At 50.2% G+C, this 26,678-nt stretch overlaps 1 protein-coding gene across 1 annotated transcript; it reads right to left on the bottom strand.

Moving 5' to 3' along the window:
- Positions 1–2,626: 2,626 nt before the first annotated feature.
- Positions 2,627–23,520, bottom strand: NARF (nuclear prelamin A recognition factor). The gene is made up of 11 exons (XM_012777270.2): positions 23,355–23,520; positions 22,481–22,561; positions 18,618–18,761; positions 16,542–16,674; positions 13,857–13,991; positions 11,837–11,955; positions 10,223–10,352; positions 8,983–9,046; positions 8,100–8,237; positions 7,683–7,840; positions 2,627–2,942 (listed from the first exon to the last, which is right to left on the bottom strand). Exons 1-11 carry the CDS (start codon positions 23,379–23,381, stop codon positions 2,701–2,703), a joined length of 1,371 nt encoding a protein of 456 aa, XP_012632724.1. The 5' UTR covers positions 23,382–23,520; the 3' UTR covers positions 2,627–2,700.
- Between the last annotated feature and the right edge of the window lie 3,158 nt (positions 23,521–26,678).

The raw sequence follows: 26,678 nt of genomic DNA, 5'->3' as shown, positions 1-26,678 counted from the left end.
ATAAAAATCATTTGCATTTCTATTTATTTTTTAGAGACACGGTCTTGCTCTTTTGCCCAGGCTGGAGTACAGTGGCACAATCATAGCTCACTGCAGTCTTCAACTCCTGGGCTCAAACGATCCTCCTGCCTCAGCCTCCCAAGTAGTATATGGGACCACAGGCGCCACCATGCCTGGAAATTTTTCAAATTTAAAAATAAATGTTCGGGCCTGGCATGTGCTCTCCTTGTTTTCAAGACACACAGCTCATTCTCATGCAAAGTCCAGCCTGTATCCAAAAATGACAGCACACCTTCTGCAGTGGTGGACTCACATTTCCTAACCATCAGAGTTGAGAGCTTGTGTGCTTTACACAAAAGCCAAGCGATCCAAGTGGAAAGAGGTGAAGCAGAAATGCAAATGTTGGGCCCCACCAGGCTGCTGAGTGGACTGGGGCAAGCTCCATCGTTCCCTCACCTGGCCTGGATGCAGTGGGAGGTTACACGACCACGCAGGTCCTGGGCCCGACAGGTCCACTGCTCAGTTTAGACCAGCAGGTGAAGCCGTGGGACACACCATGGGCTGACGTCCGCCCCATGGAGCAGGCACAGTGGACGTGCTAAGGAAGGACCCACGTGGACAGTGCGCCCCTGCTAAAGAGCATCAGCTCTAAGGCCAGGGGGAAACAGGATTGAGCAATCTGGGCCTGGCCAGCCAGACCACAAGCACCAAAATGCAGATCTAGTGACCAGGACAGCAGAACACACGTTTATTTGATCACATGTGGTCAGGCCCACTGCAAACCACGGCAGCACCAGAACTCCAGCAGAGGCGGAAAGTTCCTGCACAGTGGTGGCTTTATTGGAATGGATGTCTGGGCTCCCCTGCCCTCCCCACGCCAGGGCCAGCAGGGCTTACCAGCAGACTGTCCACTACCACACCCAGCCTGGCCTCTGTGCTGCCCCTCACTGTACTGTTCTCTTGTGCAGAGAGAAAACACACACAGCCATACCCCATGCTCAGCCACGGTAAGACCCCAGGTCACGTTTTAACGTCCACTCCCTCAGCCTAGCCTCCCTGGAGGTCCGCAGGAGGCTTTGTGGCAGGCTGGCTGTGGTGGACGTGTGTGACGGTTCTCCCAGAGGGAGATTTCTCCACTGCAGCTGGAAGAGGGCAGCCCACACCTGCTTCCGCAACCTGGAAGGGAGATAGGACGACTGCCAACTCCACACTAGGAGATAGGACGACTGCCAACTCCACACTAGGTGACATCTCAGGAAGTACAAGGTGAGGCCACCTGGGCTCAGGGGTGGAAAGGGACGTGGCGTAGCTGGGGAGAACAACATCTGGGTACCCAGCGCTCCGCACTCAGACACTAAACTGTTTATTCTGTAATCAGCTACTTGAGGATGGAAACCCAATTGTGTATACACTGAAAGGAAAAAAGATACACAACATAAAATAATATATCCAATTTTCCATGGGATAGGTAGGTAGGTATAGCACATGAACACGGTGCAGGGCTCTATCACACTGAGAGTCAGCGACATCACCACTCACCCTGACCAAGTCTAAGGGCTCCGTAAAGCTGACCCTGGCCCGTCAGGCTGCCTGCCTTTACCTCTTCCCCAGGAAGAACCTAGAGTGCAGTGACGCCACTCTGTGGACTTCCAGTGGGTTTCCAGCCCCTTGTGGATTAACCACCTTGTCCTCTCTAAGTGAGCTCACACCAGCAGTGCGGCGCAGGTTGGAACCTGCCAATGAGCAGAGGCCTGGCAGAGCGAGCAGACTGAGCAGGTCCACTGTGTGAGAAAATCCTATCTGAGGACAACAGGAAAGTGTTCCGAGGAGGCCGGCCCTTGGAAAGCTCTCTCCTGCCCCAGGGCCAGGCCACCCCACCTCCAACCCGACAGCACTGGCAGGAGCTTGGCGGGCAGCGTTCTTGGGTCCACAGTTTGTGACACTTGTCACCCCTGCTAGGCCTTTCTCTGAGTCCAGCTCAGAAGGATGTGCAAGTTGCAGTTGGGACCTAAGTCACCAGTGCCACTGGGCCCTTGCTGTGGACCCAGGGGGTGGCGGCTGCTGCATTCTGGTCTGACTATGAGGAACATGGCCTACTGCTGCCAAAACTTAGGTTTTTTTAATAAGAAAAGCTAGAAATCCAGATTTATATTATGAATCTCTTGATTCTAAAAGTTGGCTATTTATTCATTCTGGCAAAAACCTTTATAAGGTAACACAGTGGGTAAAAATAAAACCCAGAAAGGACAAGGAAGCTAGGACCATGCCCTGGAGGCCTGAGGCTGACGGTGTCCCTGGGCCCTATCCCGCCCTCTGCCTTCACGCCCAGGTCATGTGACCTCTGAGGCATTTGACCAGGGCATGTGACCTCTGGGGGCCTGGCTCCTCACAGGACACTTTTTGGATTGTTTTTAAAACCTAAAACACAGTAATCCATCTCTGTTCTCACTCTTTGGGATTTTTTCCACAATCTTGGGATAAAAAGATACTGAGGTTGGGGAAGTCCTCTCATGTGAAAACATTCAAATCCCACACACTTGAGGAAGATGGCACCATGTGGAACTGCACGAGGGGCCTCTGGTAACGGTGCAGCACAGACCTCTGAGAAACCAAGGCCACCCGCTGCGTTGTTTCCTTTAAGTGTCTTTAATACTCCACACACAGCAGCCCTCCTCCCACAGCGACGCCCTGCCCGGCTCTCTACCACCTGATGTCCAGGCCGTGTGCGCAGGGCTCCGGGCTCTGGAACGTGGTGTGCAGCGTCTCCTGGGCCTTGGGGGAGTCGACCCCCTCCAGCCACTGCTGGTACAGCTCCTGCACATGCGCGCTGGTCTCCGGGGGCCGCACGGGGATGTCGGAGTAGATGCCTTCCATCTGCCGCAGCAGGGCCTTGTCCACGCGGCCGTCCCGGGTCTGGGCTTGGCCTCTGCCGTTTAAGCATCCTGAAAGACACGCACAGGTAAGCTGGTTCCTTCCTTGGGGATATTCAGTTTTAAGGAAGCATTCACCTTAGAGGAAACAGTTTGGGAGCGGGAGAGGAATGAAAAGGAGGTGCAGCTGTGCAGCCTAAACCAGAGTGGGGCTCGGAGCCAGCTCATAGCTCTGTGCGCCTCATTCTCACCCACGAGATGGCTTCACCTAAAACCTAAATAGGCTGCCACTCTGAGAACTGGGTGGCTTTGCATGCAAATCCATAGTTCCAACTTCTCTTGGAATGTATTGATACCAGGAGAGAATGAGGATTGGGAACAAGCAGTTCACCCATTCCCACCCTTACTGTGCATTAGTGCTGGTGTGCTGGCCTCAGCTGGGGCTGCACCTGGGGACAGGTGGGGTGTGCCCATGCCTGAGCCCACACACCCAACAATAGTCTCAATAAAAACCTGTCTCCTGCATATTGGACTATTTCCTGTCAAATGCGTCAGATGATGTCATGATTAGTAGTATGAAAATTCATCTGAGCTAACAATATGATCTTCTATCTAGAAAACCTCAAAGACTCTACACCAAGAGACTCCTAGAATTGATAAATTCAGCAAAGTCTCAGGCTACAAAATCAGTAGCATTCCTATACTCCAACAACAGTCAAGCTGAGTCAAATCAAAGACTAAGTATCATTCATAATAGCAACAAAGAAAATAAAATGCCTAGGAATATACTTAACCAAAGAGGTGAAAGATGTATACAAAGAGAACTACGAAACACCTAGGAAAGAAATCACAGATGACACAAACAAATGGAAAAACATATCATGCTCGTGGATCAGTACAATCAACACTGTTAAAAGGTCCATACTACCCTAAGTGATCTACAGCTGTGGTCCCCAAACCCTGGTCTGTGGCTTGTTAGGGACCAGGCGGAAAAGCTCCACCACACCCCCAGGTCCCCATGCATGGAAAAACTGTCTTCCATGAAACTTAGGAATGAGGGGGGGCCCCTGCACAGCAGGAGGTGAGTGGCAGGCAAGCGAGTGAAGCTTCGTCTGTATTTACATCCACACCCCATGGCTAGCATCACTGCCTGAGCTCTGCCTCCTGCCCCTCAGCACCCCCTCATAGAAAAACTGTCTTCCATGGCCGGGCGCGGTGGCTCACGCCTGTAATCCTAGCACTCTGGGAGGCTGAGGCAGGCGGATTGCTCGAGGTCAGGAGTTTGAAACCAGCCTGAGCAAGAGCAAGACCCCGTCTTACTATAAATAGAAAGAAATTAATTGGCCAACTAATATATATAGAAAATTAGCCGGGCATGGTGGTGCATGCCTGTAGTCCCAGCTACTCGGGAGGCTGAGGCAGAAGGATTGCTTGAGCCCAGGAGTTTGAGGTTGCTGTGAGCTAGGCTGACGCCACGGCACTCACTCTAGCCTGGGCAACAAGCGAGACTCTGTCTCAAAAAAAAAAAAAAAAATTGTCTTCCATGAAACCAGTCCTTGGTGCCAAAAAGGTTGGGGACTGCTGATTTACAGATTCAATGCAATCACTATCAAAATACCAATGCCATATTTCACAGATCTAGAAAAAAACAATGCCTCGTTTAGAACCAGAAAAGAGCCCAAATTGCCAAAGCAATCTAAAGCAAAAAGAACAAATCTGGAGGCATCATATCATTAAACTTCAAACTATACTACAAGGCTATAGTAACCAAAACAGCATGATATTGGCACAAAAATAGAAGTATAGACCAGTGGAAAAGAACAGAGAACCCAGATATAAACCCATCCATATACAACCAACTGATCTTTGACAAAACAGATGATATCGAATGGGGAAAAGAAACCCTATTCAATAAATGGTGCTGGGAAAATTGGATAGCCACATGCAGAACACTGAAACAGGATCCATCTCTTGACACAAAAATTAATTCAAGATGGATAAAAGATTTAAATGTAAGGCATGAAACCATAACAATTATAGAAGAAAATGTTGGGAAAACTCTTCTAGATATCGGCCTAGGCTAAGAATTTATGAAAAAAATCCCAATGGCAGGCCGGGCGCGGTGGCTCACGCCTGTAATCCTAACACTCTGGGAGGCTGAGACGGGCGGATTGCTAGAGGTCAGAAGTTCGAAACCAGCCTGAGCAAGAGTGAGACCCCGTCTCTACTATAAATAGAAAGAAATTAATTGGCCAACTAATATATATAGAAAAAATTAGCCAGGCATGGTGGCGCATGCCCATAGTCCCAGCTACTGGGGAGGCTGAGGCAGCAGGATTGCTTGAGCCCAGGAGTTTGAGGTTGCTGTGAGCTAGGCCGACGTCATGGCACTCACTCTAGCCTGGGCAACAAAGCGAGACTCTGTCTCAAAAAAAAAAAAAAATCCCAATGGCACTCATAGCAACAAAAATAAATAGGATTTGATTAAATTAAAAGGATTCCACACAGTCAAGGAAACAATCAATAGAGTAAATAAATAACCTACAGAATGGGAGAAAATATTCCCAAACTATACATCTGATAAAGGACTAATAGCCAGAATCTACAAAGAACTCAAGAAAATCAGCAATGAAAAAAAAACCAAAAAAACAAAAAACAAGCCCATTAAAAAGTGGGCAAAAGACATGAACAGCAGCTTTTCAAAAGAAGGTAGATAAATGGCCAATAAATATATGAAAAAATGCTCAGCATCACTATCAGGGAAATGCAAATTGAAACCATGATGAAGTATCACCCTTCTCCTGTTAGAATGGCTTTTATTAAAAAGTCCCCAAAGTTTCAAACACTGTGTTTGCACTAAAAGAATAAAACAAAATAAAAAAATAAAAATAAATAAAGAGTCCCCAAACAATAGATGCTGGCAAGGATGCAGAGAGAAAGGAAAGCTTATAACACTGTTGGTGGGATTACAAACTGGTACAACCTCTATGGAAAACAGTACGGAGATTCCTCAAAGAACTAAAAGTAGACCTACCATTCGATCCAGCAATCCCACTACTGGATACCTACCCAAAGAAAAAGAAGTCATTTTTATCAAAAAGACACCTGAACTTGAATGTTTATTAGAGCACAATTCACAACTGCAAAGATGTGGAATCAGCTGAAGTGCCCATCAATTCATGAGTGGGTTAACAAAATGTAGTGTATACATACTACGGATTCTACTCAGCCTTGAAGAACGATGAATTAAGTCCTTTTGCAACAATTTGGATGGAACTGGAGGCCATTATCCTAACTGAAGTATCTACAGAATGGAAAAACAAACACTACATGTACTTCCTATTAAACTGGAACTAACCAATAAGCACACATGTGCATAGAGGGAAGTAAAACTCAGTGGAGATCAAGCAGGGGGGAAGTGGTAGGAAGGGATGAGCGAAAACCTACCTAACGGGTAAAATGAACACTATCTGGATGATGGGCACACTTATGAACCTAACTCAAGCATAACAAAATTGATACACATAACCAAAAACATTTGTACCCCTGTAATATTCTGAAATAAAAAAAAAATTCATATGAAGGAATTCAGACTGGCCAGATGTGGTGGCTCATGCCTGTAATCCCAGCACATTGGGAGGTGAGGGAGGGAGGATCCCCTGAGGCCAGGAGTTTGAGAGCAGCCTGGATAATATAGTAAGACTCCATCTCTAAAAAGAAAAAAATTTAAAAATTAAATAGTTGTGGTGGCACATGCCTATAGTCCCAACTACCTGGGAGGCTGAGACAGAAGGATCATTTATGGCCAGGAGTTCGAGTCTGTAGTGAGTTATGATGACCCCATGTACTCTATCCTTGTTGAGACCCTACCGTATGCCCTGTCTCTTTAAAAAGCAAACAACCAAACCAAAGACACAAACAAAAAAGATTGAGCAAATTTTCCACCCTAGTTAAACCTCACTATCCACTGGTTCCAGAATAGCACCCACGGTTGACCTTCTGACCTCCACCTTCTCCTTCCCAGACCTCCAGCCCCACCTCCTGCTGTCCCTCAGCCCAGCTGCAGGACCTGCCCTCCCCAAGAGCCAGTGCTCGCCTCTCTGGTCCCTGCCTTCTCCCCCGAGCCTCGGCCCCGCCTCCTCCATGTGTCAAAGGACACCAGGGCAGGGCCTCCAGCCGTGCTCACGCCCTTCACAGGTGCCTCTTCTCCTGCTGTGGCTTCACACCATGCCCGTCTGCCCATCACGGAGCCTCTGGACTTGCACCTGGCACCGCGCCTCGAGTATCTCATGGTGTCCAGTCAGGATGGCAGACAGCCCAGTCCCCACTGGGGTGCAGATGGGCCACCACGGCTGCCCCCCAGCTCTGGACCTGCTCATGGGCCCCTCATTCCTCTTCCCCCATCTGGGATACCCTCCTCACCTGCTGGGAGGATCACAATCCACAAACCACGCTCTGTCCTCCCCCCCACAGCAGGGAGCCCCTGAGCCGCAGGCTGGTGCCCCTCCTACCCCCTCACACCCCGGTCTCCCCTCACTCGAGAACCAACCCAGCTCATCCTCAGCTCCCATGTGCCTCGACTGGTGGCATGTTCTCTGTACCTGCTGACTCTCTCACCTGGTGCCCCGTGGGTCCTCCCGTGGGGGGCAGCCCTCTCCTCACGCTACGTGGGTGTGTAGGAAGGAGCAGGACCCATGGGGCCCAGTATGTCCCAGCATACACTGCAGGGGCACAGTGCACCCCTGCCAAGCTGCCCGAGTTCAGAGTGAGGCTCTGGGGGCCGGTGACGGCCGCCTGCTCTTGGCACCCTACCTCCAGGGCACGCGAGGACCTCCACGAAGTGGTAGGGCAACGCGCCCTTCTTAAGCTTCAGGATCATGTTCTGGATGTTCCGAAAGCCGTATGCAGCGGCAAAGCGTAGCAAAACCTGCCCGTTCTTTTCAAGGGTGACCTCTTGGAAGTCTTTGTTTCTATAAAATGAACAAAATGGGTTTTCGTCTGTCAAGTCCTTTATCTGTGACTTAAGGAACATTTTCTAAGTTTGGAATTTCAGCAAAATTAAAAAGTCTGAATAAACTCAAAAAAGGCCTTCGGATTTTTCCCCTGTAGACTCTACAAGAAACATCGGCACACACAGGCACGGCCTGCGCACGCTGGCTGCAGGCAGCCTGCCTGGTGCCAGCCGCAGACCCAGACAGGCCATGGTGCTGCCTCCGAACCCGCCCGCACCTCAGGGCTCGGTAAGTGACTTCCTCCACGTCCTCATCGAACAGCTCCTTGGCCGCGTGTCTGAAGACGTGCGCCAGGTGCCCGTCCGAGCTGGCTCCGTCGTGGCGTGTCACCCTCTCCTCCTTCGAGTCTCCAAACCTCACCAGGCAGAGAAAAGACGAGTCCTTCGTTAGTGCTGATGCAAAGGGACGGCAAGAGCGAAACCAGACAAAGGGCCCGTGACCCAGGGCTGCCTCAAGAACTGGGAATCTGAGGGTGACCAGGGGAGGCCTGCCTGTCCACAGCTGGGCTACCATGAGGACCCTGGGTCACCCCAGGCCTGAGCAGAGTTTCTTAAATTCTGTCAACTTCAGTCCCACCCTCCCCAACAAAAGGGGCACGAATGCAGCAACTGGGTCATGGAGCTTTGGGGAGCACACGAACCACTGGCCTTCATGGCACCCTCCGCCCAGCGCCTGGGACACGGCAGAGCCACAGGCCTTGCTGGGCACCAGGTTACCGCCCGCAGCAGCAGCCAGCCTGCTGCTCTTGGTGCACGGGGACCTGAGGGAGCTGCTCCACGTCCCCGGAGGCAACGCAGACTGTGAGGAGCAGGCGACGTGGGAAAGGGAGGGCGCTGGCACACAAACAAGCAGCTCTGCCTCAGTGAGAACACAGCAGTCTGTGCTTCTCCTCCGCCCGCCCAGCGCCGACTACCTGGCAGCCCCGGAGACCGGCATTCCAGGGCCCTGCTCATGTCCAATGAAACAGCCAGAAAGGTGGCTGAGGGCTGTGGGGGGAACCACGCCTCGGTGCTTTTCGTGGCCTTGTCATAGAGCAGGACAGCCCTGGGACAGGAGGTGGCCCTGCCCACCAGTGGACCCTCCCCACAGCAGCCACTTACAGAGTGTCAACGGTGGCATCTTGCACTGAGAGGTCACTTTGCTCCATCATTTGAGCAACTTCACCTACAGGCAAACAAGTGGTATAAGGCACTGTCAAAGGCCACTAACGGCCCATGCCACCGGGACACTACACTTTCCTCCCCCAGGAAATTCGACACTAGTGACCCGGGTGCCCTCCCTGCTATGAAATCTCCACCACAGCAGGAGCCCAGCTCAAGCCAAAGCAGCGCTAATTAAGTGAAAACCCTGATGAAACATTCTAGCCCTCCTTCTGCCCCTGAACTGAGGATTGCAGTAGCGACCAACCCTGCTTGACTGTGTCTCCAGGGGAAAACTGTTTTTCTTGTTCACGCTGCGTGAGCCAAGTGGACATGTCTGTGTATAACAAGCTCACATGCATCAGATAACCAAAAAGTACACTGGCTGCGTCTGTACTAAGTTCAGCTATTCTGCAGTGATACCAGCTGCAAACCAGAACTAATTCTGCATTTCCTTTCACCCAAGGGCTCCTGAAAAAACCCTTGCTAAAAAAAGTGAGTCTCTTAGCACATGTGGGAACAGAGTTTTCCAGTACAAATCTGTACTCAGAAAAGATGGCCGAGTGTGGTTCTCACCAAGCACATGGCCCCAGCCCTTGCTCAGGGAGTGAAGGGCCACACTGGAGCCTGTGGGGCAGAGACCTTCCTGGGGGCATCCTCACGCTAGGATTTGAGGCCAGGGGGCCCACGAAGAGAATTAGAGCCCTTCCCTGAGAGCCAGCCACTCTGCCTAACCTACCACTGACCCAAACACCTAGAGGGAGACCCATTTTTAGAGCCTGATTAAAACAGATCCAGTGGAATTTTAACGAAGTCTTTAAGCTCCCTGCACAACTCCAGGGCATGAGTTCCATCCTCAGCACACACAGAACCTGCCGCAGCCCCCCATCCTAACCCCCAAGACGTGTTAGCAGGAGGCCTTCCATGGCTACATGCGACTTTCCCTACCAAGAGGAAAGTATGGTACGGGGACTGTAAGGTAACATGACAGGCCATGCTGCCCGAGTGGCTCTCCTGGAGACCTGACTTATCCCAAGGGAGAAGCACAGAGGAGATGGAATGCTGGACCAAACACCACCCTTCTCTTCACTTTCATGCAATTAAACACCAAGAATGCCGAGTGGCCAGTGACTTCAGACGGTGACCACAGTGACAAGCACCAGCTGGCTCAGTGTGCAGGCATGCCCCACCCTCCTCTCACCTGACGTTAACACACAATCAGCACCCCGGGAACTGTGTGAGGCAGAGGAAAAGCCTTCTCGAAGGGCCTCCAGCTTCCTGTCGTAGCAAGGGGCCACGATGACATGGAAGATCTTCTCTGGAGACAGGTTCTGCGGAGAAAGGACATCCCACATTTAGGGCTGGTGGAGAGGTGACCATGGCAGCTTACAGTTGGCATTCAGAGCACAAGGGACAGAGACTGTCACCTGCTGCAGCCAGGGCTGGTCCCCGTCCCTCCTCAACTCCACCAAGCACAGCACCCAGCCCACACGTCTGCTGCCGCGCCCCAGACTGAGTCTGGCCCATCCACAAGGCCCAGCAGCCTGCGTGGCCTCCCTAGAAGAACAGGGAGAGCCGAGCCTGCTTCCTCCTGCACACGTGCACTCAGGGATGACACGGGTAAAAGCCAGCCAGCATGGAACCATGCTAGATGCCTGGTTTATCCAGACTTTCCTGAAGCTTCAAGTGTCACCTACCCAAGCTGCCCCTCCCGAACCTGCCCACAACTGAGCCAGAACTGGCGGCAAAGCCAGGAGCTGGTGGTTGCCGAGTGACCCTTGGGGTGGAGGTTTGTCCTCCGCCCCTGGCGTGCCCCTGGCCCTTCTCCATCAGGTGGAAAGGCCCTACTCAGGCAGGGGCAGAGAAGAGGAAACGTGCAGCCCTTGCCAGGTGGTCAGGCGAGACGTAGCCGGAAGCCGGGGCTCTGTGGCTTGGCTGCCCCTCAGCAGCACCTGCAGGACGTGGGTTTTGGGCTCGAGTCAGCAGAGGGCCACTCAGAAGACTGGGAGACACATGGATTTCCCCCGACAGGTGGGTGTGGGGCAAGGAGAGGGTTCAGAGTCCCACGGCTCGTTTTTGTCCCACCTATGCTGGACACACACCCTGACATCATGTCCGTAATTTGCCAACTGTGGTGATTTTATGAGCAAACCAGTAGAAAGAAAACATTCCCTGTTGCTGAAATAACAACGCCCAAGTGTGTGCACCTCTCCAGGCTGGATCCCGAATCTGCAGTCCTCTCTTGCCACAGCGGCTAACTCATCAGTCCCGAGGGCTTAAAGACTGATGGGGAAGGGCAGGGGCACGGCACGCCAGGGATGGAGGACCAACCACAGGCCGAGGCCCCTTCAAGGGCGCAGGGAGTCCTGGGAGCCCTGGGGGGAAAGGTTGGCCAAGGCCAGGCCGGCTCCTGAGTGACAGTGGCCCTCGGCCTCTGGCACAGCCCCATGGCCTCCCTGGCAAGGTATCTGAGAAACAGGCGGGCAGCTCCTCAGCGGGCGAGGCTGGGGCCTCTCAGCAGGGTGAGCAGCCTTTCTCCCCGGCCCACACTCTGTCCAGAACCCCCAGATGCCACAGAAAGGTTAAGGAGAAAGGAAGAGATGACGAAAGGAAGAAAGGCAGAGCTGGACGCTAGTAAGAAACTGCCCCACAGATGAGTCCTGAGGCCACAGCTTCCCTCATGCTCGCCTGGGGGTGTGACCACCCCCGGTGTGTGGCAGAATTCCCACCCCAGCCATGGCGCCCCTCGCTCACCCCACCCAGGCCCTGCACAGCGTGCCAGAAACTTGTGTCTTCCCTGCAGGAGGTCGCTCACCTGCTGTCGGGCGAAATAATCCTTCACCAAAGAGCCCATGACCTGCTGGGGGGACTTGGCAGTGCACAGGTGGGGGGTGACAGGGCGGCCCAGCACCCGCTCCGCATAGCGGACCCAGCCTGGGGAGAGAAGGGACTCGTGAGGTCAGCTCTGTCCTGCCACATGCTGGGGGCTCTGAGCGCTTGCAGCCCCCCCCCAGGGTGAAGCCAGGCCCCCTCTTCTTTAGAATCCGCAGCAGACGGCCTCCCCCAAACCACCTCCTCCACCCGGCCTGTGGCTCGGGCTGGGTCACAGGACCGGAGGACGGGAGGTGCTGCAGACAGGAGCATCCCTGCCGACTCGGGAGAAAAGGACCAAGGGGAAGAAGGTAAGAGTCAGGGTGACAGGGGCTCAAGGGGCAAGAATGGGCTCTGAGGAGCAGCAGGGGCAGCAACCCAGCTGCACGAGAATCCACCTGCTGAGTCGGAGTTCTAGGACAGGACAGGACAGGTGGCCAGTGCTGACCTGGCTCTACAGCCCACTGGAAATTCACAGCCTAACAACTGCATAACTTTCAAAGCAACAAAGCATAAGACATTTCTATTCCCTAAACAGTAACAATAACCATTGAAACCTGCACTGCACTCACCAGGTACTCAGGACTACTCTGAGCATCTCTCCTTTGAGTCACTCATTCCCACCACCCCTTCTGGGGCATTGCTGCTGCCGTGGCTTCCAGGGGGGGGACGCAAGACAGAGATCAGCTGACCACACCCCTGCAGGAGCCACGGCCAGCTCCTCTCTTCTGCTGGGGTACAGCCTGACAAGGACAGGTGGAGGGTGTTCTGATACAACCTGCTAACCTGGCAGCTCCGATTTTAGGCCCTGTCCCCGTAGTCACACTCACGCACATGCGCACATGAGAGCACCACAGTACGGGGAGAGAAGCCTGAGACAAACTACCTGCTCTGGAGTGGAGCTGGGTAACGCTGGGTAACCCCTCGGGGCAGCCACTCCTGGCAGGGAAGGTCTCCCAGAGGATGAGAGGCAGCTCAGGCACCCCAGTCAGAATGGACAAGCACGTCTGAACAGTCGAAATCTCAACAGGCATCACCCATATGCATGCCCGTGTGTGTGCAGCAAACGCCTACCGACACACAGAAACCACCAAGAGATGTGCTGCAGGGAGGAGGGGCCCCTAACCACCAGCCTCCGCACACTTCAAACCTCAGACACCAACTTGTTATCCTAAAACTAATTAAAGAGTGGTTTAATAAAGGCTCCCTGATAGAATCTGAGTATCAATGTAAAGAAATTTTTTATTCTGTAATTTTTTTTTTTTTTTTTTTTTTTGAGACAGAGTCTCGCTTTGTTGTCCAGGCTAGAGTGAGTGCCGTGGCGTTAGCCTAGCTCACAGCAACCTCAAACTCCTGGGCTCGAGTGATCCTTCTGCCTCAGCCTCCCGAGTAGCTGGGACTACAGGCATGCACCACTATGCCCAGCTAATTTTATATATATATATCAGTTGGCCAATTAATTTCTTTCTATTTATAGTAGAGACGGGGTCTCGCTCTTGCTCAGGCTGGTTTTGAACTCCTGACCTTGAGCAATCCGCCCGCCTCGGCCTCCCAAGAGCTAGGATTACAGGCGTGAGCCACAGCGCCCGGCCTATTCTGTAATTTTTAGTTAAGCTGGCAAACAGTACATTTGCCATTTTATCGTCTATTATTATTTGAATGTCTGAAATGTCATATATTTGAAAACAAATTTCTCTTAACATATAATATGCTTATCTCAAAAACTTGAGAAAAATACAGACAAACAAAAATAAGAAATTAACACCTGCCTGTCCAGTCCTCCCAAACTACCCACATTTAATAAATACTTTGGCTGATATCAAACCGTGCATCAGGCTAAAGTCTTTCCTCTCAGTCTACGGAGGCTGAGTGGGATGGACCCGCTGACCTCTGACCCCAGGCAGCAATGGCAGGCCCTCCATGACTGGTGCCCAGGGCAACGGAGATGCCATTGGGGGGCTCACCAGGACAGGCAGAGGTCAGCATGGGTAGCGTGTGCGCCTCCTCGCTGTGCTGGTGATAGCGACGCACAAATTCTTTTTGACTCTCGAGGATACTAAAATCCACAGCTATGGTCGTATCGAATACGTAGTGCACCCCTGTGGAAGAGAGGGGTACAACCAGCTTCTCGTCACATAATGATATACTTCTAGACCCTACTAGAATCTAGATCTACTTCATCCTTCGTACTCATTTTTGCTTTCTTATGTTTAAGAGACAAACTTAAAAAACAGATTCTATGGCATTTCTCCCGGAGACACTAAAATCAGTCTTGGTTCTTTCCTATCACTAATGGCATAATCTCAGGACAGTGTGTTTCATTTTTCCTTTTTTATTTTTATAGTTTTAAAACAACGTCTCACTCTGTCACCTGGGCTAGACTGCCGTGGTATCAGCCTAGCTCACAGCAACCTCAAACTCCTGGGCTCCAGCGATCCTCCTGCCTCAGCCTCCCAAGCAACTGGGACCACAAACACACAGTGCTCTTGGTGAGTAGCACTTTCCCAGAACCTGGTAGATTTGCGTATAAAGTGCTGCAACAAAAACTAAGTCGTAGCTAATAGTGGGATCTTGTTAAACCATTCTTCCTGCTTGTAAACTTAAAACGGCTCAGGTAAGATTAATTTTACCAAAGATCAAAGTTGTTGAGGGCTATATTTTCTCCTGGTGAAAGGCCTTACTTGGGGGTAGTTTTTTTTTTTATAGATATATAACTGAATATTCCATATTAATAAAAAAATCCACATTGAAACTTACATCTTAATACTTTAAAATTGTATGACATTTCATTTTAAAAATAACTGGCTGCTTTTAAGATTTATACCAGCTGTGGATTTTAAAGTCACTTGTTTAATTTCTTTTATCATAATTTTTTGTTATAAAGTAGAAGCAAGGAAACCATTAATGGTCCCAGTGAGGGGTGATGGGGTTCGGCATCAGTGGTACCAATGGGGATGAAGGTAAAGTGGGTTAATTCTAGATACAGTCTGAATCAGAAACAACAGAATCTGCTGGTTAGGTAGGGGAGAGACAGGGGATTTGAGGTTTTGGTTTGTGAAACCATATACTTAGGTAAAGATTTGGGCTTTTTTGAATAGGTCAAGTTTGAGGTGCAAAGCTAGGTGGGAATGTTGACTTCCAACTTAATGAAGTCCCCTATAAACTTGAGGGAAGAAGAATTGTGTCCCTTATCTTTGTTCCCCCAAAGCCTAGCACCACTCCTGATTACATCACACAGTAACTGTTTTTGAGCAGGACGATGGCTGTTTGTTTCCAAGTCGAAACTCCTTGAAGATGGCAACTCCATATCTACACAATAACTAAAAAAGAGTTAGTTATATCAGGCTTTGACTGTGAAAAATATCTGTGCAGTGTTGAGACTCTCAAGTGAAGGGCACTTTGTAGGTGTAATTTTATGTTGAAGGTGAGCTCAAAGATGTATTAATAAAATCAACCTTGGCACTCGCTGTTTCTCAGACTCAAAGACTGCCCTGATGATGCTTATTCCAGGTGTCATTAGTAATTCCCAGCATATTCACATCTTTAAAAATGCATTGTGGAATAATAAAAACTCTTATTTGGCAACTCGCTTACACTCCCCTTTTCTGAAGGCGTGTGTTGAGTGCCATGCTATGAGGGTGCCCTGGGCTATACACCACTGTGAGCAAACAGCACCACTATAAAACACCACTGTGAGCAAACAGGCATCTTGGCCAAACTAGGGGACAGTATCAACATGGCAAAGCAGAAGGTACGGTAGTATTTTTCACCAGTATTTTAGGCAGCATTATTCCAGTGTTTTTATTTATTTTATTTATTTTAATTTTTTTTGAGACAGAGTCTCACTTTGTTGCCCAGGCTAGAGGGAGTGCTGTGGCATCAGCCTAGCTCACAGCAATCTCAATCTCCTGGGCTCAAGTGATCCTACTGCCTCAGCCTCCTGAGTAGCTGGGACTACAGGCATGCACCACCATGCCTGGCCAATTTTTTGTATATATATTTTTATAGTTGGTCAATTAATTTCTATTTTTAGTAGAGACGGGGTCTCGCTCAGGCTGGTTTTGAACTCCAGACCTCGAGCAATTCGCCCGCCTCGGCCGCCCAGAGTGCTAGGATTATAGTCGTGAGCTACCACGCCCGGCCTCCAGTGTTGACATTTGAGTTCTGTGATTATATTCTTGAATCATCACCTTTCATTCCACACATCAAGAACAAGCCATTCCCTTCCTGCGGTGTCCTTCAGAAAGCTTCCTGGGAAACTGAACGCCAAGTATTTCAGACGTAACTCTCTATCAAGTAAATGCCCCCTGTGAGGTGGGAGCCACCGGGAGGCTGCTGGGCCAGTGTGGGAGCCTCGCAGTGTCCCTGTCCACAACGTCAGCAGGTGGTCACTTCCTGCTCCCGAAGGGGTCAAGGGGTCAGCCCCCGCTGTAACAACACACCTGTGTATGCATGGCAAAGGGGAAAGTGACATCCGCCTACCACTGATCAGAGGCTGGGTTTCATGACATGAGGGACAAGGTCCTTTTATGTTCCATGAGATTCTCGTGGGAGTTTATCCTGAATCCTTAAAATTGAATTTTAGAGATAAAAAAGGCACTTATAAACTCAAGTTATAAAATCCATCAATTTATCAAAAGGCAACTTACCAAGACTTTTGAGGAAGCCACAGAGCCTTCTGGATGCATCAGTTACACTGAGATTGAATTTAGCAGCAAAATAAGGCAAAGACTGAGGACACACAGACACTACCAGCACTTTGTGCTTTGAGGTATCACATTTCTAGAAGGAAAAACAGAATAATGATATATACACTGATTATACATGGAGTATGAGTTAGATACCTTATTGAGAAATTCAGAACAACGTAATAGATGTTCTATCAGAGACTGATGAACTAGACAAACACTAGCAAACATAATAAAGGAAAAAGGAGAAAAAAATCAGGATTAAAACATGAGACATGAGCCAGGCATGATGGTGGCACCTGTAGTCCCAGCTACTCAGGAGGCTGAGGCAGCAGGAGGATCGCATGAGCCCAGGAGTTCAGGGCTGCAGTGAGCTGTGATCATGCCTGTGAATAGTCCCTGCACTCCGAGTGGGGCAATACAGACACTCCATCTCAAAAGATACAAGACTAGATCTAAGACAATTTTATCAATTTTAAGAACATTATAATAAATGTAAATAACTGGAGAAAATGAGATGCAATAACAATAATAAAAATACACTCTAAAATAGTGTCCAGAGAGATGCCTTCTAAAGTCATCAGGCCCAGAACACTTTAGTGGCAAATTTTTAAGGAGTGAATAATTTCCATCTTCAAACCGTTTTATCTATCAATGAAGAAAGAATGGAAGATGCTGGAACAACTGGCTTGTTCAATTGGAAAGGACTGCATTCAAATCTCACACCACACTAAAACATAAATTGTAGACTGGACAAGCAGCATAAGACATAATATAAATTATCAATAAACATTATCTAAGACCTCCAGCTCTCTAATAAGTAGGAAAATGTACATACATGAGATCATTTTCTACCCACTGGATTGGGAAATAATTGTGAATCTGGTGTGGAGCATGGTCAGGGTAGCGAGACACAACTACCTGCCTGCATCACCTGTGGGAGCACAAAGTGACAAAGGCACTTTCGGGGCACGTTGGCAACAACTACCGATGCCACAGAGTTTAAAGTCTCTAGTAGTCCTGCAGAGCGCCCCAGAGGAAACCAAGCTGTATCATAATTGACTCAAGTCTGTTCAACATGGTAAAATGGCTAAAGCCATTCCGTCCCCTGAAAGGCTGAGGATGAGCGCGTTGGGACAGGGCTGCTAGAGGAGGGGGTGTCTCCCGGTTCAGACCATCCTAACCGGCAGCCTGCTGCTTGCTCACGGGCCTCCCAGGCATCCGCATGCCAGGAAGGGCACCCCCAGACACAATTAGGCTAACAACAGAAAGACACATATTTCTATCTCAAACTGCGGCCCAAATGGTGCTGGAAAACCTGTCCAGGACGTTACGAGGTGAGTGGTGAACACTGAAGGCCGCCTGGCTCTGTTCCCTGTGCTGTGATGTTCCCATCAGCCAACGTCCTGAGGTGCCCACACCAACTGTGGAACCTACTGACACAGGGGGTCAGGGAACCGATACCTGGGCAAAGCCGATGCCCTCGCTTCCTGCAGGGGTTCGAGGAGAGTGCCGAAAACAAAGTGCTTTTCAGCCTCACCTGCCTTGTTTTTCCTTTCTTCCCCTTCCACCTTTCTCACCGAGACAGAAGGCCTGCAGGGACAAGCTGGAAGAGGGAGGCTGGGATGACACTTTTGTGAAGAGTCTTCGCCTTGCCCATGAGAACACACAAGTCTCTGAAAACGTGCTCTGGAGGTAGAGCACCACAGCTGGGGCACTGTGCCACCCACATGACCTCGGCCACGCTACCTGCCCTCGCCAGGTGGAGGCCTCCCCTTAAGCCTTAGGAGCCTGATCAGTGACTGCCCAAGCATTGGCAAGGGAGTGTGAATCTTTGCAGGAATGTGGTTCTTGAAGGAGCTTGGGAGAAGGTTAACTACCGTACAGGATATCCTGATGCAGGTGAAAGGGTGAAATGTCCTGCTGATGTCTGAGCAGAGGCTTCCACGCCCAGGAGGAACATGGGCCTCACCTCGACCTCTACCTGCCTCCTCCAGTTCAGATCCCCCAAATTAGCAAGTGCCAAGGAAGCCATACCTTATTAAGGTTCAGAACACGGAAGAAGTCCTTGGCATTCTGCTGCGAAAGCTGGACTCCCTCCTCTGCAGTCAGGCAGCTGTCACATGCCAGGCAGTCACTCAGAAATATCTTGGCATCGGCCAACTTATGGAATTCTCCCTTCTACAAAAGAAAGATGGCAGGCGTGATTCTCCAACAAACGCTCTTCAGTGTGCTTCTACAGGGAGGTGACACTAATGCACAGCTCACACTACACACTGGAGACAACACCAGGGGCCAGGGCTGGAGGGAGACAGCATCTGCCTCTAAGCAGCTCCAGGTGACAGAGGAATGGGAACATGGGACCCAGCCCATGATGACACCAGGGAGTCATGCAGATGACAATCAAGAGTGGAACCTGGGCCGGGCTCAGTGGCTCATGCCTGTAATCCTAGCACTCTGGGAGGTCTAGGTGGGCGGATTGCTCAAGGTTAGGAGTTTGAAACCAGCCTGAGCAAGAGCGAGACCCCGTCTCTACTATAAATAGAAATTAATTGACCAATTAATATATATATAAAAAAATTAGCCAGGCATGGTGTTGCATGGCTGTAGTCCCAGCTACTCAGGAGACTGAGGCAGCAGGATTGCCTGAGCCCAGGAGTTTGAGGTTACTGTGAGCTAGGCTGATGCCACCGCACTCACTCTAGCCTGGGCAACAAAGCGAGACTTTGTCTTAAAAAAAAAAAAGAGTGGAACCTGGCCCTCCCCACCTGCTCCTTCAGTGCCTGTGACTCAGCCCTGATTGTCCCTCTAGCTCCCCACTCCCAGAGCACTCAGCCCCACACTCCCCACAGGTGGTACCCCACAACCCTGGCCTCTCCCTCGAGGCTCAGAACTTCACAGCCCACTGCTGGCTCCCAGTTTCCACTTGGATATGCAACAGGATCCTCAAACCACCCAAGACTGAAATGTGGATACTCAAATCTGCCCCTGCCCCACCTGTGTCAAAAAGAATGACTCTGCTCACCTGGCCACTGAGACCATAGATCCTTGCCATCCAGCCTTCAACCCCCACTCTCTCCTTGGTGACTGGCTGGCACCCCCAGAGATCCACTAACACATAAACCACATCTTCGCTCTGCTCAGAGCCCTCGACATGGCAGCCCCTCACACGAGGGCCTCGACCTGGCCAGTGCCCCACTCTGCTCCCACCCCTCACTGCCTCCTTGGTTCCCACACGTGCAGCCACACCAGTCCTTGCTGTTCTTGCCACCTCAGAGGGCCCCAGGCTCACCCCTCGAGTGCCCTCAGGAGAGACGTCCCAATACCTGCCAAAGAAGGATCATCCCTCACCTGTCTCTGCCCTCCCTCCCGGTGTAAATACCAGGAGGCTGTGAACGCTGTCCTGTTCCCATCTGCTGCCCAGCACCCTCTAGGTACTGCCCCCGGAAGTTGTGCAACAAACATCTGGTGGATGAAACTACGAAGATTCTGAAGCTTACTGGAGTCATTTCAACAAAGTTATGAAGACTCCTCAGGTAGTCTGTTTTTTCCTCAGATAGTGTGTTTTTCTTTAAAACATGATTTGACAGGAGACCGCTCTGCACGTGCCCCTTCCACAGTGTACTCAGAACAGGAGCTTAGGCTGTCACCTCTGCCTCCCCCAACCTCAGACATGACCCAATGTCCCTGTGCACCAGTTGTCCCTGGCATCTTGTTCTGTTACAGATGGGGACACAGAAGGTCTGCATAAGGCCCAAGAGTCTGCATTTCAAACAAGCAGGTGGGGTTGGAGCTGCCACTCCTCGGGTGTGGTGCCTACTGGAGACTGTGCAGCTACAGGGTAGATTCTGCCTCCACAGGCCCCCACAGCCTGTCCCTACCAAGGTGCCACAACCACAGCGCACCACCTCACCCAACGGTGCCTCTTTCCAGCCTCACCACGGGGCATGCTGTGCACAACCCAGTCCTTCTGCAAGCCTTCCTGGCTGGGGTCCAGGTCCAGCTCCTTTCCGTCCCTCATGTTGCTTCCTCCTGCCTCCTAAACTCACGCTTTCTGCAGAAACGCTCTTCCCTTTTATCCAGCCCATCAACCTCACTACTCCCGAGCAGCACCTGCCCTCCCTGCCACCCGTGCTTCCTCTCTCCTCGCCGAAACTCCAGACTAACATCCTACAGAAGGCTCAGCGTCCATGGAGCTAAAACTACACTCACCTGTGTCGTGCCCGCTTTTCTGCTTGTACACCCTGACTGACTCACCCAGGCCGTCACGCTCTACCTAGGCCCTCAAAGCTGCCTCCCAAGTGGCTTCGATTCTCCCCCTACTCCAGCCAGCTCAAGTCTATTGCCTCTGTCACTTGCCCTAAAGCACACACCTGAGTCTTTCCTCACGCCCAGACAGCCTCCACAGCTCTTCACTGCCATCAACCTGACCAAGAGCCACTGCCCCTCCTCAGATCACATCTGTCCACACCTTCCCTGTGGCTGGTGTGCCAGTGCCCCAGCCCTACACTCCCACCACCCTTCAGGGCCCCCTCCACTCACCCTTCCCCACCTCCTGTCATCCTAACTACCGCCCTAGCGGGGAACCTGCTTGGGTTGTGCACACTGGTTATCTCATCCTCTCCACAGCCCTGGGAGGGAAGGGGTCACCTCTCCCTGTCGTTGATAAGGAAACAGGGGCTCACAGGGCTTAGGTATCTGTCCAAGGCGATACAACCAGAAGGCAAGTGTGGACCTGACTGCTCTGGAGTACTGGCCCCAGCTGGCTCCCGAGCTCCCCACCTGTCTTCTGCCTGTGGCCAGCTCTCCAGGTGCTCATCTCCACCCCTGCTGCTCCTTGAGGCCTACAGTCTCAACAGAGCCGAGTGACACCGGGGTGGGGGGGAGAGGGGAAGCTAGATCAAATGCCACATGAGGACCACTAAACTTAAAGAGAAAATCTGTTACCTGCCTCTCATATTTTGCAATTCTCCACTTATAAAATTGGTACAAGTACTTTCTTTTTTTTTTTTTTGAGACAGAGTCTCACTTTGTTGCCCAGGCTAGAGTCAGTGCCGTGGCATCAGCCTAGCTCACAGCAACCTCAAACTCCTGGGCTCAAGCGATCCTTCTGCCTCAGCCTCCCAAGTAGCTGGGACCACAGGCATGCGCCACCATGCCCGGCTAATTTTTTCTATATCTATTAGTTGGCCAATTAATTTCTTTCTATTTATATTAGAGACGGGGTCTCGCTCTTGCTCAGGCTGGTTTTGAACTCCTGACCTCGAGCAATCCACCCGCCTCGGCCTCCCAGAGTGCTAGGATTACAGGCGTGAGCCACCGCGCCTGGCCTAGTAAGTACTTTCTAAGGGAAAAAATGACCCTAACCTTTCCCCACCACATCTTTTTCTTGGCAAAATGGGGATAATGGTAGGGCTTATCTGAAATGCTCAGTCTGAGCACAAAATGAGACTGCATTTTTGTCAGCGCCAGACTCCGGAGTACACACCCAATAAACATAAACCATCCTTACTAGCTAAGGAGAACTTAAAAACAAGAACTGAATTAGAATAAAAACAATCAGAAAAATAAACTTTAGAGAATCATAAAATTTTGAATAACTATATAAGATACCTACCTCAATCCCCATTTCACAGACTGGAACTTCCCACTAAATGCTTAAAGTGTGACTATCATACCACTGTTTCTTTGCTCCCAATGCAGTCTGCCTTGGCTCAGTTTGTTCTAAGACAGGCCTCTGACGGAAGTGGACAGTCCTGCACGACCTTCTGCCCTTTGGGTTTCCTGCTGTCTTCCTTAGAGTGCTAGCTAGCATGCACGGTGACCAGAATCCCCAGAGAGGAAAAAGACAACAGTGGCAGTTTACTCGAGGTGAATAGAAAACTGAAGCATCTACTTGCCTCTCCATTATCCTGGGCGGGACTCGGTGCCTCCTCCGACACATTCTCTTGGTCATCGGTTTTTGTTTTTTTAATGCATTCCTTAAAAAGACAAGGAAACATTATTAAAGAATAACTTTTAATACCTCTCCATTTACAAAATGCACATGCCCTGACCAATTAACCACATGGCTGGAAACCTTTTCTACAAAAATAAAAGCATATGTACTTAAGGACACAGACACACGTCTATAATGCTACTGTTGGCACAAACGAAAAACTACAAGCAGCCAGGCCTTCCACCAACAGGTTAACCGGCGTCTGACTTACCTGGATACAGGGCTACTTAGAATACGATGCGGTTACTACAAAGAAGGAACTAGAACAGTAGGAAATGCTCTGAAAATATGTCTCCTGTAGAGTGTTACGTAAAAACGAGCGAGCTGCAGACCGGTATTTACACTATACCCCAATTTCTGCAATAACGAGCGCCCACGCGTGCCTTGCAAGGCTGCGCCGCCACGTCTAGGGATCGGCGTGTGGCCGCCCGCGCCCCGTCCCGCTCGCCCCCACCGTCCGCCGGCAGGAAAGGTGCCGGGGCCAGTTCCCGTCCAGAGCGGCGTTTCCCGCGCACTGTGACGGCCCGTCCCGGTAACGGAGGCGTTCCGTGTGTTTTTAAACGTTCGGGTTTCGCAGGCGTCTTGAGGGCGCACGAAAGGGGCACAGGCGCGGTGCGAAGAGCGAAGCCCAGACGCCGCCCGAGCCGCGCGGCCCGGTCCGCCCGGAGCGGCCCTGCCCCGCGCCGCCCGCCCCTCCGCCGGAACCCGGGGCTTCCCGCCCCGGGGACGCCGACCCCGGCCCCGGCCCCGACCGCCCCGCAGCGCGCGGCTCCCACCTTCCGCGTGCAGTGCTCACACTTCATCTGGAGCGGGCGGGCGCGACGCCAGCGCCGGACCTGACCAGACCACCTGAAGACGCGGACGCTGCGGCCCGCCGCCCACCGCCCTTTGTTGTCCTCCCCGGGCCCCCGGCGCGGACCCACCCCGGACTGCTGAGAACGGCCAATAAGAGCGCCGGAATAGAGCAAGCCACACCCCTAAGCCAATAGGAGCGTGCAGGGGACGGTGCGGCCCACCAGCTCTGTCTAAGCCAATGAGAGCGCCAGAAAGAGGCGAGCCGGGCGCCAGATCCAATCGAAGTGCGCGGGGCGGAGCGCGGCCGGACCCGGCGCTGCAGTCCCACGCAGCTGGGGTACGGGGAGTATCCTCGCGCTGGTTTCGCTTCGCGTGGGCCAGGTGGCGGCGACTAACGAGGGAGCTGGGGAGCGCGCGGGCTGTCCCGCGGGCACCAGCGGGGGCAGTTCTGGGGCGCTGAGCCCGGCAGGCACAAGCCGCCATTGCCCCCTCGTGGAGCGTCACGTAGGCCCAGCGAGGCGGCATTGCGCATGCGCGACGCTCTCGGCGGCACCGCACCCTCAGAGGCGAGAGCACGAGGGCGGACTTCGCGGGCCGTCGCGCGCGCGCGCTGCTTGGCTGGGTTCCACTCACAGCGAAAATAATTATTGTTCCTCTCAGGAATCGATATCAGCTACTAAAAACGTACTGATGTCACGTGCAAGGCTACGGCGGAAATGTTGGACTCTGAAGCCTAAGCGTGGTGTCAAGTCCGCGCATGCGCACTGTGGGCAGGCACCGAGGGGGCTCGGCGCGACAGGACGACGCGCGTGGGACTGTCGCGCCGGCGGGACAAAGGACCCGGTCACACCCGTGTGCGCTCTCCTCAAAGCGAACGCCCTCCGCGCCTCTGGGGCTCATGGGAGGCAAAGAAATATTTATGGCTATTCCAGTCCTAGAAAGCCCACCGGAATCTTTTAATTTTTTTCTATTGAAATATTTTATTTATGGAGTTTTCATGCAGCTTTTTACAAACAGAGCAATTCCGCTGCCCCCCGCCTTCCGTGGAAACATTGTCTTCCATGGAACCGGTCTCTGGTGCCAAAAAGGTCGGGGGCCACTGCGCTAGAGTATGCAAATTCGTGTCGGCGCCTCTCAGAAAACGTCTTTCAACGTTCACCATGAATAAAAGGGTCATTTTTAGGTGGTCATTCATATATACTTCTTGTTAATGTTTTTAAAACATAACCGCAATATTATTATCATGCTTGAAAAAAAGAGTGAATTACAATCACTTAATTTTATCAAATATCCAGTTAGTGGTCCTGATTTCCCCAATTGTCCCATAATTTTTGCACAGTTTATTTAAACCAGGAACTAAATAAAGTCCAATATATCCTATTAGTGTATATTACAATTGGTTTATATGTTTAAGTCTCTCTTTAAAAGAAACTTTTGATTTTTACATAACTTGAGATGCAGAAGTTCCAGAGAGAGTTCCTGGAATTAATGTTTTTCTTCTTGTTTTTTAGTTTGTAGTTTCCATCCACATCTCTATTTGTCTTTATGTTTGCCTGGAGCGTTTCGCACAATTCTACCCATATCCCTGAGGAATCCTTTAGTGTATCCTTGTCTTCTGAATTTCAAGTAAATGGGCTGTTAGATCACTCTGGTGGGTTGATCACATTCAGGTTAAATTTTTTCTGGCAAAACTACTTCATAGATGGTGTTGAGTACTTCCAATATCTAACTTATTTTTATAATGCTAATTAGTAGACATTAATGTAATTGCATTAGCCCATTAATTCATTGGGGTAATTTTTTTTTTTTAAAGAGATAGGGTCTTGCTCTGTCACCATGCTGGAGTGCAGTGGCAACATCATGGTTCACTACAGCCTCCAACTCCTAGGCCCAAGCCGTCCTCCCACCTCAGCCTCCCAAACTGCTGGGATTACAGGTGTGAGCCACCTAGCCCAGTTCATTAGTGTGACAATTTTTTTTTTACTCCATTTTTATTTTTATTTTTTCTTATTTCGGCATATTATGGGGATTAGTGTGACATTTTAATCCTACAATTTCTTCTTCATTTATTAAGAATACTTGTATAATGAGAAAACTCCCCTCACCCACTATTTGATTACTCTGTTGTAATTTTTATAAAGAAAGGCAGGATAAATGCTTAATTCTCTTTATTAACCAGTCAAAAAACTTGAGTTTGGTTTGTTACCATTCGTCAAAACTGAACAAAGACTTAAAATTATATCATTATGAATTACATATAGAAGCACCTTATGATTTTCAATTCACTGAATTATTGTTATTGATGTGGAAACCTTTTTCTTTTTTTTAATTTCAGAATATTATGGGGGTACAAATGTTTTCGTTACATAAATTGCTTTTGTACAGTTTGAGTCAAAGTTATTGTACCCATCAGGTGTGAATTTACCCAACACCTCCCTCCTCCCACCTGCTTGATTTCTAATGAGTGTTATTTCCATATGTACACATAAGTGTTGACAGATTAGTTCCAATTTATGGTGAGTATATTTGGTATTTGCTTTCCCATTCTTGTGATACTTCACTTAGAAGAATGGTTTCCAATTCCATCTAGGTTAATACAAGCTCACCATTTTTTATGGCTGAGTAGTACTCCATGGTGTACATATACCACATTTTATTAATCCACTCATGTGTTGATGGGCACTTGGGTTGTTTCCGCATCTTTGAAATTGTGAATTGTGCTGCTATAAACATTCAGGAGCAGGGGTCTTTTTTATAAAATGTCCTTTTTTCCTTTGGGTAAATACCAAATAGCGGGACTGCTGGATCAAATGGTAGGTCTACTTTTAGTTCTTTAAGGTATCTCCACAGTACTTTACATAGAGGTTGTACTAGTTTGCAGTCCCACCAACAGTGTATAAGTGTTCCTACCTCTCTGCATCCACGCCAGCATTTGTTGTTTTGGGAATTTTTCATAAAAACCATTCTAACAGGAGTTAGGTGATATCTCATTGTGGTTTTTATTTGCATTTCCCCCTGATGATTAGAGATGTTGAGCATTTTTTCATATGTTTGTTGGTCATTAGTCTATCTTCTTTTGAAGAATTTGTTTTCATGTCTTTTACCCACTTTTTAGTGGGGTTGAATTTTTTTTTTTTTCTGAATTGCTTGATTTCTTTGTAGATTCTAGTTCTTGGCCATTTATTGGATGTATAGCATGCAAATATTTTCTCCCATTCTGTAAGTTGGCAGTTCACTCTATTGATTGCTTCCTTGGCTGTGTTGAAGCTTTTTGATTTGATCAGGTCTCATTTATTTATTTTTGT

Source organism: Microcebus murinus, unplaced genomic scaffold (genome assembly GCF_040939455.1).
Source record: "Microcebus murinus isolate Inina unplaced genomic scaffold, M.murinus_Inina_mat1.0 scaf010_hap2_Mmur4.0, whole genome shotgun sequence".
In the NCBI taxonomy this organism is placed as follows: Eukaryota; Metazoa; Chordata; class Mammalia; order Primates; family Cheirogaleidae; genus Microcebus; species Microcebus murinus.
The sequence above is the reverse complement of the archived record's forward strand: the minus strand, read 5'-3'. Positions and strand labels throughout refer to the sequence as shown.